The following is a 13,758-nucleotide window of genomic DNA, read 5'->3' as shown; positions in this document are numbered from 1 at the left end:
TGAATTGATAATGTTTTTAAATGTTGGGAACAGATAATCATTATCATCAAAGTAATAATTTTGTATTTCTAATAAGATTATTATAATATTCAAATAAAATTATAACATTGTTGACATTCAAAGCTTTAAAATTCTTCTAACAAAATTGTGTATCATATAAAATAATGATTGTTAATTTGAATATATTAGATTTAATATTGATTTTTTCTGTATAATTATTGTGAACTTATTATATGTCTTAGCATTGTAATTACTTTACAAAAAACTCGAAAGTGTTAATTAAATTAAATTGATCTAAAAACGATTTTGTGAAATATCCATAAAAATCTAATATAATATTTTTTTTCGAGGTCACACAATTGTTGCTGTTGATTTGTATCGTCTTCGAAAGCTGCCTGTCATTGCCAATTCCGTCAGAACTATTCGAAGAGATTACTCATTTCGAAGATGAACCTCAAGAGCCGGAGATTCCCGAAGAACTTACTAAGCCCAAGTTCGCGTTCTTACCGTTACCTAATTTCTCTGAATTCTCCGATGACACAGAATGGAAACACAAAATCTTGATGCCGAAATTTGCCTATGCATATAAAAACAAATATGAAGACACCGTTCTTAACTCGGAAGTGACGTCGTCGTCGCCGTCGGTTTCCGAAGATGAACCTCAAGAGCCGGAGATTCCCGAAGAACTTACTGAGACCAAGTTCGCGTCCTTACCGTTACCTAATTTCTCTGAATTCTCCGATGACACAGAATGGAAACACGAAAACCTGATGCCGAAATTTGCCCATGCATATAAAGACAAATATGAAGACACCGTTCTTAACTCGGAAGTGACGTCGTCGTCGCCGTCGGTTTCCGAAGATGAACCTCAAGAACCGGAGATTCCCGAAGAACTTACTGAGACCAAGTTCGAGTTCTCACAGTTACCTAATTTCTCTGAATTCTCCGATGACACAGAATGGAAACACAAAATCCTGATGCCGAAATTTGCCTATGCATATAAAAACAAATATGAAGACACCGTTCTTAACTCGGAAGTGACGTCGTCGTCGCCGTCGGTTTCCGAAGATGAACCTCAAGAGCCGGAGATTCCCGAAGAACTTACTGAGACCAAGTTCGCGTCCTTACCGTTACCTAATTTCTCTGAATTCTCCGATGACACAGAATGGAAACACGAAAACCTGATGCCGAAATTTGCCCATGCATATAAAGACAAATATGAAGACACCGTTCTTAACTCGGAAGTGACGTCGTTGTCACCGTCGGTTTCCAAAGATGAACCTCAAGAACCGGAGATTCCCGAAGAACTTACTGAGACCAAGTTCGAGTTCTCACAGTTACCTAATTTCTCTGAATTCTTCGATGACGCAGAATGGAAACACGAAAACCTGATGCCGAAATTTCACTATACATATAAATACAAATATGAAAACACCGTTCTTAACTCAGAAGTGACGTCGTTGTCGCCGTCGGTTTCCAAAGATGAACCTCAAGAACCGGAGATTCCCGAAGAACTTACTGAGACCAAGTTCGAGTTCTCACAGTTACCTAATTTCTCTGAATCCTTCGATGATACAGAATGGAAACACGAAAACCTGATGCCGAAATTTGACTATGCATGTAAAGACAAATATGAAGACACCGTTCTTAACTCGGAAGTAATGTCGTCGTCGCCGTGGGTTTCCGAAGATGAACCTCAAGAGCCAGAGAGTTCCGAAGAATATATTGAGATCAAGTTTGATGAACCGGACGATGATTACGAAACATTGCATGACAAATTCTTCAGAGGAAAGTATCAAGAAATCAAGATGAATCGAGAAAGCTTACCAGTAGCCATTCCAGGATCGGATTTTCCGGAGGAAAATTCGTTATCGGAAGAGGACTTTTTCAACCTAAAAGGTAATAAAAATCTTCTTCGTCGTGCAGAATGCAATTCCTTAAAATAAAAATATTATTTTATAGGGAGTCGTCCATCTTATAGATTATGGCATAACTGGAATTGATGTCGAACACGTAACTCAGGATGCCACGAAGATTACTGATGCTACCAAAGACAAATACAGTGAAATATACTACGAAATAGATAGAGTCATAAAAGAAATCCTGGCGTTTAAGGATTGCCAGGCGACTTCAGCAAAAAAGATGATCGTTTATCTCGTTATTGATATCATCAATGATATCATCTCTATTATCCAGGAGCTAAGGAGGAAAAGCGAACAAATTTCAGATTTCCGAAATTTTATCAAACGCGCTGATTTGCCTGAAATTTAACATTTTATCAAAGTGGTCTGTTATATTACTGCTTTCGGCCGTTTGACTAAGGTCATACTGTAATCGATATTGGACATGTAAATTCTTTGGTTTTATTTAACTATTCTAAAGCATTCGACAGTGAATCATACGTTACTAAATCTCTAAACAGGATTACTATAGTCTATCTACAACTGCATCTGTTTATGGCATTAAAAAATATAAACTCACTTATCAACTATCTTGGCTTAAACCCTATCAACGTTTTTCTATTCTGCTTTGTTTGATGTTCTTCACGTTATGTGTGGATACAGATTCGTATTAAGAAAGCAAATAATTAATAAATAATTAGTAAATAATTAGTAAATATCATATTCATCTTTCAGTAACCCTCTATTTTACTTTAATCGTCTCAAGCGTGGTGAATTATCTGATCATAAAATGGGACACCTGTTCGGCAATGCTCCATCGTGCTCGATTCAGCGGACGAATTTCACCGTACGAATTTCACCATACGCGCGTAACATCGTTAACTTGCGAAAGCATAAGAAAATTCGAACGAGTGTGTAGCGACTCAGTACAAACTACGTTCGTCTCCTTAGTTTTCGGTTATCGTTTTCGCCACCAAGATTCTAAAGAATCCACGAGCATTACGAAAAACGCGTTGAAGATCAATGCTACTCACACACACACACATACACATATATACATACATCGCACACGATACCGTAAGAAGCGTACGTGCAATTCACGTAAGAGCATGCAAGGCGTAAGTGTCAGTGGCGACGGTGAAGAGAAAAATGAGATTAATTGTATTCGTGATTGCGCTCGAGATTAGAGGAAAGAGGTGCTCGTAGAAGCGCGCACAGCGCGTTATATGTGTTCCGGTTTAACGATTGGTATTCGTTCTTTGGTGTGAATCGCATCGTACCGAGAGTGGGTTTTGCAACAGTAACAGTGGCCGCAGCGTATTCGCCGTAATTAGTTTGACTTTCACCCATCGTGGCCGTCCATGTCGGCCATCCACCACAAGTGGCCGCCGCCGCAGCGGGGAGAGGAGGTGATCTGGCGACGATTATCCGTCGCCGTCCACGAACGATCGTTCGGACAGAGTCGTGCGATTTTTCATACACAACATACACATAGAGAGACCGAGAGGAGCAGCGAAGTAGATTTGGAAATCGATGCGCAAACGTGTGAACGTGAACGTAGCATATCGGCCAAGGGCGGTCGCGAACTCCACCTTGGGCCGAGATCTCCTCTCCGCTCTACCTCCGTCTCAATCCCAACTATTATTAGCATTAACGGGTCACAGGCTACGAGAGAGCTCGAATTGTAATGGACATCATTTAAATATCAGCGGCGGAAACGATAGCGACGACGATGACGACGAAACATATTAGTATACTGAGTAGTCCCGTCATCCTTGAGAAAGCACAAGTGGAAAGTTTCGAGTTCTCCGTAATATATCGGAAATTTCGAAAGATCGACCGATTATATAGAGTTTTAGTCGGAGTCTAAGGGTGGACGATGTGGCGACCGTATAGCTTCGCGATTGCGACACTTGTTCGGAAAGGAGGATCGTACGAGCGATCGTGTTACACGGCGAAATCGTCCTTTAACATTTTTTCGCTCATCACTGCTGTTCTCTCGAAACGCACTATTTTGACGCTGTAACAAGACAGTCAGATCGTCGAGTCAGTCGAGTGGTACTTGACGCAAGTTGGCTGAATATTTGACAGATGATAGATCTTATCGCTTTCACGTAGAATGTTAAAATGTGAAGAGATGGTCGACTTACACCGATTAGACACTTTTTGAGAGCTCTGAAAATCTTAGTCTCTTTAAAAGTCTGCATAGAAAAGAGCAAAGATACGCTTGGGGTGGAACCCTTTACGAGAGGAAGTCAGATCAAGAACTCGACTACTCGACAATCTCTCTCTCGGCATATCGTGCTGTCACGCCGGTGAAACTCGTCTTCGACGGTGATTAGTCACGTAACTTTCGTGCGAAAATTGTACAATGTATTAATTAGAATCAAGCATCGATTCTCGTTCGACGTGTCCATCGCTTTCGCGCACTTTGTTAGGCTCAGGTCGATTTTCCACGTACACAACTTCCGTACCGAATAGATGTTGAGTAATCGCTCGGCGCGAGATTGCGCGCTCTTATCGCGGTATGAGAGGCGTAAATCAAACGTTATATTGTCTGCTTTGATCACCAGTTACAGCCTAATTGTTTGTAAGTGTCTCGATTGCGATTGTAGCGCGAAGATCGGCAATCGTTAATAATTATCAAGATGAGGTAATTTGAAGTCGTGCGAAATCGCCGGGGATAATCTGTACGGGAAAGAGAAGCGCTCGGCTGACGATATAATATCACAATAGTAGAATGTACAGATGCTAAGCTGTGCGTCAGACGCATCCATGTAACATCACACCGAGACATTCACTCGCGATGCTCGCGCTTTGCTCGCTCGCACTCAGCGAGCAACGAACGCTGTCGTTACTCGCGCTTATCAGAACAATCCGACTCGCTCTAATACCTTCACCCTGATATCGTCACAGATTCTTCTTTCATGCTCCGTTGTATCCACATGGCAGCGTGATCGCGACGATAACGGCGAAGAGGAAAATAAATTCGCCGATTCACCGAGCCGCAAACTTTCCTCCCTTTCTGGGTACGAGGTCGAATCGTTCTCTGGTGGCATTCTTCGCGACGACGTGCCTGTTTTTCTTCACGGAGAACAGCCAAAAATCTCGAGTACGAGTTGGGCAACGCATCTCTTCCTCGCTCTCTTCTCTTTCTCCCGACACATACTCGCGCATCGCTTCGTAGAGAGTGTCCTTTCTATCCTTTATAGAGAGTAATGTCCTCGCGCTCGCGAGAGGGCTACTGACCTACATAGGTACGTGTGATTGTGTGCGCGACAATAACTCCTCGCGTCTCCTCCATCGGGCTTCCGCTCGACGTTTCGATCGTATTAAGCGCGCGCGCTCACGAGCGTCCAATAAATAACGGTGGGACGAGGCGGATGAAATCAGAGTGAAATGCTCCGCGTTGCACACGCGGCGCATATCAAAACTCTTCAAACGAGTAGATCTACCTGTCGTCGAGCGACGTCGGCTGACGTTACGAATGCCGGTCATACCTTCGACATGCGATCGCGTAACTGCGACTACAAGACGCGAGAGCGAACCACTACCGGACGACCGCTCGTCGGCTCGATGTCGGACGTTCGTGCGTTTGTTGCTCTTTCTCTTTCAAGAGCTACACATTGCTTTACTATTTTCGCTTTTCATTTTTGCGCCACTCTTGCGTCACTCCGCACTCTGATTTCTATCCTCGACGCGAGTAATCGCGCGATTTTCCTCTTTGCGCAGTCACTCACCCGGGAGATCGCACTTTGGATTGAGAGATCTATGCTATTTCACCATTAGATCGTTGATTCTCTCGTCTATACTGTGAAGCAAAATATCTAAGGAATAGTAGATATTCTCGATAGATATCAACAACATATTTGTTCTTACACGAATATTTAGTCTTATACGAATATATAATATTTTTCAAATAAGAAAATATATATTTTTTCTTAAAGAAACTTTAGCTTTTCATCTTAATCTTAAAGCTTTTAATCTTAAAGAAACTTTAGCTTTTCATCAAAACGATTGTTTATTCTATTTAAATAAAAGAATTTTTACTTAAGCAAATATGTCATTAATACCATGAAAAGGAATATTTACCATTTTTTTAGATGTTCTCTCTCTCTCTCTCTCTCTCTCTCTCTCTCTCTCTCTCAACGTAGATCTCGTGGACTATGTAGTGGTTTTAGTAGATCAGTTTTGTACCTGTTACTGCGAATTTTCAACTCACGAATTTATTTCTCTTTCTGTTTTAGCTGGTACGTCCACACTCGTTCGCCATTACAACATTTCATCGGCCGCACCGCATAGATGCGTCTGACGCGGAGAATCCCATTCAAAGGCAAAATAAATACTGCCGTTCTGTTCTGTTCTATTCACACGGCACACTCGTGTCTGAGCGACCGACGCGTAATCGACGCAATGAAGTACTCGCGGAAGAAAGTACATTGGGTAACGAGCGATCGGCTAATGGCTAATGGTAACGGCCCGCGCAGATAATAGATAGACTGACAACGGCGATGTTTTACTCTCTACACGCTTCGCTACTCGACGTTTCCCATAGTAAATAATGAATAATTCATTGGTACCATCGATCGGGACGCCAGTTATGTCAAGAGCGGTTTTGTAGCATTCCTATACGTTACGTTAACGCGATGAATAATCACGCGCGCGACATTTTTACAGACGCATTTCAAATTTACCGAGATAGATAAGTATATGTGGGAGTAGTAAAGTATAATTTTTATTAACAAGCGTGTATGGTTCGCGACACCTGGCTAAGGATACCACCTCACAGATTCGTTTTGCGTAATCCGCGCGCGTAATCGATGATTCGAAAACAAGTGCAAATCGTGCCAATGTCATGGATATAACGTTTCTTTTCTTTTCCTTTCTATTACCAATCGCAATTCACGTGTTGCACTTGATTTTTTTTCTCTTATCTGTCTGGTTATATATTTTAATAAACTGCCGCATTCCACGTAAATTATTCCGTACAATTCATCATCCATTTCCGGCAATGCTGTTGCACGCGTAGAGAACATCGTTTTTTAATCGTAAGACATATATAATAATAATATTTACACGCGTGCGTAGATTGCTGACTGCGTCGCCGTCGATCGGATCGACCGGCAGCCCTATCTTTCTTTCAACGCGAGACGCGGAATGCACACGAAAGAAAAAACCTGCAAATGTGCCTGCGTGACCTCCTCGCGCGCAGCAGTTAGGTGGAAAATTGTCCCGCGACGACGATGAATCTTCATTCCCGAGCACTTTCATTTTCTACTAAGCTGTCGCACCTTTGCTCCGCAGGTTTAACGGAGGCTACATCACCACGACGACGACGACGACGACGACAACGATGATGATGATGATAAGGTTGACGACAAAGACGACGAGGAGGAGGCGACGATCGGCAAACGGCCACGACGGCGGAGGTGGCGGATGACGCGAGAAGAAACCCCCTGAAATGCCGCGCAACTTACTACTACGTCCACCTTCCTGTGCCTTCCTTTTCCGTAGGTATCCCCTCGGTGGCCTCTATAAAAGTTCGGAAGAGTCTCGGCCGCACGCCACACGCGTGAAAGCTCGCAAGTGAAACGCCGCTCGACGTTCTTCTTTTTCTACGTGCCTCACATTTCGGGAGTACATATCTCTGAATCGTTCACGCGGGAGAGAATGCGTACCACGGTAGTAAGTAATGAGCAGCGCAAACCTCCTTATTGCCATGACTTGTATGTACACCCAGCTCTAATTACGAAGACGCGTCACCTCCGGGATAAATTGCTGTGCGTTTCCTATTTTTTCTTTCTTTTTTTTTTTATTTCCTTCATCATGGGTGTTCGACTCGCGTCTCTTCTTTTATCAAACGAAAGTGTGCTCGAGTGATCGTATCGGCGAGGAATATTTTGTGTGATTGTCTAATTAATCGAACGATTTGTTTGCAGAAAGTTTTAATTGAATATAAGTCGCGTTACCGTTCTATCTCGTCCGCCAATTATATATTGTACGAATGATGATTCGTCGCGCAAGTCGGAAAATCGTTTTCTTTCGTAAATCACGTGCTCGCCGTAAAAACCGTGGTTTTTCCCCGATATGATATTTCCCTCCAGCGAGTGCAACCTCCGAAAATTCAGCGAACGCTTTTTCTCCTCGGTGAGTCTCCTCGAGACCGGTTGCTATACATTCGCTGCGGTTGGCGCAATCCTCTTACCGAGTAACGAGTGATCAAGTGTCCAGGTGCGCTGGATGGGAACAACGCTTTCGATTCGCTTTTACGAAACCGCGTTGATACATCCGATCCGACGTTCGTCTCGTACTTTCTTACGTTTTTACGACTTCTCATTTCGTTTTTTCGCCGCGTCGACACGACGTAACATTTCGTTTCATTAATTTTTTTTGTCGATTAAAACGTACCGGGCGAAAAATATGCGCGTATCTAGACGCGTCTCTGCAACTTTTTCGATTGCGAATGCGAATTTTATTTCGCAACAATCCCGCGCGTTTACGTCACAACTTCTCTGAGTCGCTAACGGCACCGCTGACTGCCTCTTTTAGGTGATGGAAAGCGCGTTTTCTCGGCGAAACCGCGAAAAAGGGGAAAATTCGTCGAGCGTGACTCCGTGCGAGAGCGCGCATCGGTACGAATCTCGCGAATTAAAGCAGTTCGCGGCCGAGCAAAAGTAAAAGGATTCCTCCCGCCGTTATTCCGCTATTCACAAACCCGGCCTCGATAATTATGGCGCGAAGGAAAATAGCGAAAGCAGCTCTCCGACTTTGATGCGGCATGCTGAAGCATGATTAAGTGATCGGGGGTCGTTAAGTGAGTAGGAAGCCTCGCTTGAGCGACGTTATCGCACGCATTGAAAATATCGTCTTCCGTGTACGCTAATGGGACATGCCCATCGTGGAAAATGATGCTGAACTAATGGACCCGAGAGCCTTTCGCAGCGAGTACAAACTACTAAGATTTTAAAGATCGCACGAATAGTACGTGATTGACAGCCGTTTAGAAAATACTGTAGCGCGACTTATTGAATTCCGCCTAACAAGTTGTGAACACCTACATGCGCGCAATAACGTACCATGATTCGTCGGACTTCGCCGTTTTGTCAAAGATATGGTAATCGTACGAACGCTCACGATGAATAAGTCACGGTAATAATTCAGTGTGTTAGTCAATGAATCACGAGTTTCAGGTAGTAGTAAGGAACGAATCGCTATTGTACAAATGAAAATATCCGAGTGAAATTTTAATTCAATATTTACTCTACAAATTTCATCAAACTTGAAAGATTAATGTACAGAAACTCCAGATATATAAAACAATTGTCCTATTTTGATACTACAAATTATTACTAGCTTCTGTCTTTTCTTTATTATATTAAATTGTCCTTAAAGAAGCATTTATTTCAGAATTATTCGGCTGTTTGGATCAATGTTTCTTGTTGTACGAAATAAGTATTCATAATTCAAAACTTTCATAAAACTATAATTATTAAAACTCGTTAAGTAACGATGTATAAATGTTAGCCTCAATTTTGATATCTTTTTATTCCTAGTAAATCCATTAAATATAAAATTATATAATCGGAAACCACTTGCATAAACGATCGTATACCTGAATTCATGCAACATATCACACTCTCATCCCGCAATATCCCGTCGTTCTGCTTTCTTCATCTTGGTTTACCAGTCCAATATTCTGTCTCCCGATTGCTTCATCGTAACATTAACACATCGACACTCACGTAGATTCGATCGAAAAATTATATATTAATTAACGCGACATCAGGCGGGACTGATTGAATATTAAACGAAATATTTTATACATTTAATCGCGCGATGGAAAATTACGTATAAAAGTTTACCAACTAGAAACGTCAAAATTTAGCCCAGCACACTTATAGTCTATCATCATTTAGTAAAGAATTATAACTTTGTGAATCTCTGATTATTCAACGCGTCTATACTTATACGTGTCTATACTTATGCAACAAAAATATTGATCCAAACAACTGAACAATCCATGAATACGACACTTAATAATTCATGAATATAACTCTTGATCAATAATTATGCCCTCAATGAAAGATCGTGAATAATTTACAATTATGAATACTGATCTTAGTACCTAATGTAAATCTTACAAGTGCTTTTTGGATTTAATAATATTTATTCTACTACAAGTCTCATCTTGAAACAACTTTTTCCTCTTTAATTCTTTTGATTTTCCAAATTCTATCGAAATTTCCAATCCTCATATAAAAAAATAATAGTAAAAGGAATGTAAATGAAGAAAATTTCTAGTTTTATTTGACAATTAATTTTATTATTTACTCATATTAATTATTTAATATTTGTTTATCTCACATATTTTATCTCTTTTATAATTGAGTTACATAATTCATAATTAATTGCTTATTGAAATTAAAAATAAAAATTGAATATAGATGTGGAATATTGAGATAGTCAAAATATTAAATAATCTTGAAATATTAAATCCTTCCTTAAAGATAATTTAATATAAAGAAAATGACATTAAATAATTATTTGTAGCATCAAAATAGAATAATAATGTATATATCTGGAACTACATTAGTCTTTCAATTTCAACAGAATTTACAGAATTAAAACCACAATTATACGACTCAAATATGTATTACGAACGTCAGCGTCCCGTTAAGCAATATAGTTTCGCGCATTTCATTCATTCATTCATTCAAGTTTCAACGTATGATATAATCGCGATAAAACAATTCATTATTACGCGTATTATTGCGTGCGTAACACTGACCTGAGGCATTCGCCGTGATTCACATTCACTCATAATGTTAGAAAAAAATAACGTAGACATCGATATCGGTATGACTCTGTTGAGTTCACCATTTAAAGATCTTGCGAACACAAGAGGGACGTACGCCTCAACGTGAAGATTCTTCTTTGCGCGCTTACAACGTTGAAAACCAAATTTCCCGCAATTATGTCGACTTCAACCCTTTAACAAAAGAAAGGAATATTAAAATCAGCTTTAATGAGACGTCACATTAATTGGTTTTTTTCTTTTCTCAACAGAGCACGCTTCTCGCGATCGCCTGCTCGTCGCTGGTATTGGCGAAACCGGCGCCGGAGCCTCCGGTGAACTCATACTTTCCACCCTCCGGCGGCGGCGGCGGCGGCGGCGGAGGCGGTGGTGGCGGTCTGTCCGGCAGCTACGGGCCACCTGCGGACCGTTACGGACCACCGCAGCAGACTCCGGTGATTCACAAGCATGTATACGTGCACGTGCCGCCGCCAGAAGTGCCGGAGTACAAGGCACCGAAACATGTGCCGCAACCCTCGCCGCCGCAGAAACACTACAAAATAGTCTTCATCAAGGCGCCGACGCCACCGACGCCGACCGCGCCGGCATTGCCACCTCTGCCGCAGCCTGACGAGGAGAAGACGTTAATCTACGTGCTCGTGAAGAAGCCGGAAGAAGCGCCCGACGTTGTGCTGCCGACGCAAGCACCGACGCAGCCCAGCAAACCCGAGGTTTACTTCATCCGCTACAAGACGCAGGTAAGACGGTCTTTCTTCCGCCCGGAACTTTCGACCGGTCGGAGCCGAGTCTTCCGCCTTGTAGTCCGGTAGTCACTTCCTTTATTACAGTGTGTTCCGCGGCGAATAACTCTTACGTAAGTTCTCGCGTCGCTCGTAGGCGCGAATTCGAGCACGCACCTGCTTTGCGCGTTCCCGTGTGTAATATATCTTATCAACCAATCTGTACTTGTAACACGTTTACGTAATCCGTATTGCGCCGTTTGCGCTGTTGGCAAACGCGCGCAACAAATCGCCACTTTTAGAAGAGCACGTCGATGCTGGTGGAGTTCCTACGGTTAAACGGCCAGAGAATATCTCATCGACGAGAGAAAGAGCGAGCGAGCGAACGAGCAAAAGAGAGAAAGAGAGAGAGAGTGAGAAAGAGAGACAGACAAAGAGACAGAAAGAAGGAAAAGAGAGAACCGCCTCGTACTTGGAATGTAAATTTCTAATGTTCATGTCTATGACACAGCGAACGAGGCGGCGCGTGTTCCCGCACGCGGATGTGAAATACGCATTAAGCTCATCATAAATAATATCCGCACGTCATACATGTCGGATGGGTGCGTAACTTATACTAATACTAATATTAATAATCCGCCGTGGATTGCCCGCGCGTAATCGTAAAAAGAGAAAGAAACGATTGCCAAGCGGTGATTTGTATAATCATGGAAAGTTACCATTCAAGCAGATTAGTTTACGTCAGTGCGCGAGCGACCTTACTAAGATTTCTACAACAAAGCCTCGGTTGTGTACAGATAGATAGCTATTATCGTTTATATTGTATACACACCAAACGCTATAACTCTTCTCGTTACAAAAAAATATATATCGTTATACACGCTGCGTTTTTTTCGCTTAGTGAACTACGAACGTTGGATTGAAACTCATTCGCTTGCCGACCAAAGAGCGATGCTCTTTCCTGTATATGACGTTGATTACAACAAACTATGAAAAACTCTCTCTACGCAGCTAGCAATTACCTCGAACGCTCGTTCTCTAGCTACATTAGATATGCGTACTAACAAACTCGTTAATCGCGCAAATGTAAGACTATACGCTAAAATCTTCTACCAATTGTAATCACAGAAAAGGTCAAGGCCGCGCAACGCGGTCTACGGTACAAAATCTCTAATGCATCGCATATCTCTCGTTCTCTCTAACATCTTCCCTTATTTTTATGCATTACAGAAGGAAACACAAGGCGGCGAGTACGGTCCACCGGGCCACCAACCGGGACCCGTCGACAGTTACGGAGCACCAGGGCCGCAGGGCAACGGGCCGTATTAAAGTCACGCGTACAAATGATTCCATCCGTCGGATCCGTTATCCTTAAAAATCGGCATTTTCTAAAGAGAGAGAAGGAGAGAGACCATCTTGCGGGGGACTATTTTTTCGATCGTCACTTCGCAACGTAATGCGAACGCAAGTCCGGATACCTGATAGGGACTTCATATCGTAGAAGGAATGTCGCCTATTTTCCGCGCAGGATAGGCCGCTTGGTATTTAAAGGTACTATTCACGACGTTCCGCGCACATACGCATGGTTCTCGAGCGACTGACCGTATATACCGAGTTACACACTGGTAGTAGTTATTCTCGCAAAGGAAATGTAAACAAATCATTTCGCACGAGACGTCGATATTTCTTTTGTATGTATCTTTTAAGAAAATAATTGAAAAAAAAAATACATTTTTTTATATCAAACAATCTTGAGCGTAATTGATTCGCTAACGTTATCCTGCCTTTCTTACAGACTCTTTACACACCACGAGCTTCTCGTTTCGTTTTTTAATAATGATACATGTAATGTGCTAACGCTAAAATATAAGGTGTTAAAATATTCAGAAGGAAAATGAGACTTATCGACAATTCGGATTAACGCGAAAAATTAAACGGACAATGAAGAATTCTTAAACCATAAGAATTCATGCATTCGCGCTTATCAGCTCTATATATAAAGATATCGCATTAAGGAAATCAGTTCAATCGCTCTATAAACTCAACTTTATCGGCAAGTATATACTTTGTTCTAGTACGGTTTGGGCACTTCTCTCGATGCAGTTTGAGAGAACGATGGTCTAATAAGAGATCTTAATTTCTGGGAATTAGTCAAAAACAATTTCTCTCATTTTAGAAATTAATTAACTTCTCTTATTGAATTATCGGTTGTATTCCAAACTGCAAAAAAGTGTTCAAATCGTATTGAAATAAAGTGTATAAATAGCATTAAAAAAAAAATCCTAACTATGTCTGTGTATTATTTATTCAATTACCTCAAACC

General features: G+C 41.7%; 3 protein-coding genes across 4 annotated transcripts in view; all 3 read left to right on the top strand.

Annotated features, from left to right (window-relative positions):
- The window catches only part of LOC116845840, a 4,698-nt gene extending 2,207 nt beyond the window's left edge, over positions 1–2,491 (top strand). Inside the window, exons 2-3 of the mRNA XM_032818993.1 lie at positions 351–1,899; positions 1,963–2,491. Coding sequence (XP_032674884.1) covers positions 351–1,899; positions 1,963–2,003 — 1,590 coding nt within the window. The 3' untranslated portion in view covers positions 2,004–2,491. The remainder of the gene's footprint in view (positions 1–350; positions 1,900–1,962) is intronic.
- Positions 2,492–5,256: 2,765 nt separating this feature from the next.
- LOC116845880 lies at positions 5,257–7,306 on the top strand. Of its 2 annotated transcripts, none has more exons than XM_032819071.1 (2): positions 5,257–5,486; positions 6,149–7,306. In XM_032819071.1, exons 1-2 carry the CDS (start codon positions 5,301–5,303, stop codon positions 6,368–6,370), a joined length of 408 nt encoding a protein of 135 aa, XP_032674962.1. In that variant the 5' UTR covers positions 5,257–5,300; the 3' UTR covers positions 6,371–7,306. The 2 variants fall into 2 exon arrangements, with proteins under 2 accessions (XP_032674962.1, XP_032674963.1); XM_032819072.1 differs by having other exon boundaries at positions 5,257–5,490.
- A 130-nt stretch (positions 7,307–7,436) lies between these two features.
- Positions 7,437–13,184, top strand: LOC116845879 (pollen-specific leucine-rich repeat extensin-like protein 4). The gene is made up of 3 exons (XM_032819070.1): positions 7,437–7,586; positions 10,968–11,453; positions 12,666–13,184. The coding sequence occupies exons 1-3, from the start codon at positions 7,572–7,574 to the stop codon at positions 12,762–12,764; spliced, it is 600 nt and encodes a 199-aa protein (XP_032674961.1). The 5' UTR covers positions 7,437–7,571; the 3' UTR covers positions 12,765–13,184.
- Positions 13,185–13,758: the final 574 nt, after the last annotated feature.

This window comes from Odontomachus brunneus, unplaced genomic scaffold, assembly GCF_010583005.1.
Source record: "Odontomachus brunneus isolate Ranch 3 - 2012 unplaced genomic scaffold, Obru_v1 Obru_scaffold_058, whole genome shotgun sequence".
NCBI classification, from domain to species: Eukaryota; Metazoa; Arthropoda; class Insecta; order Hymenoptera; family Formicidae; genus Odontomachus; species Odontomachus brunneus.
Note: the sequence above shows the minus strand (reverse complement) of the source record. Positions and strands in the feature narration are given on the sequence as shown.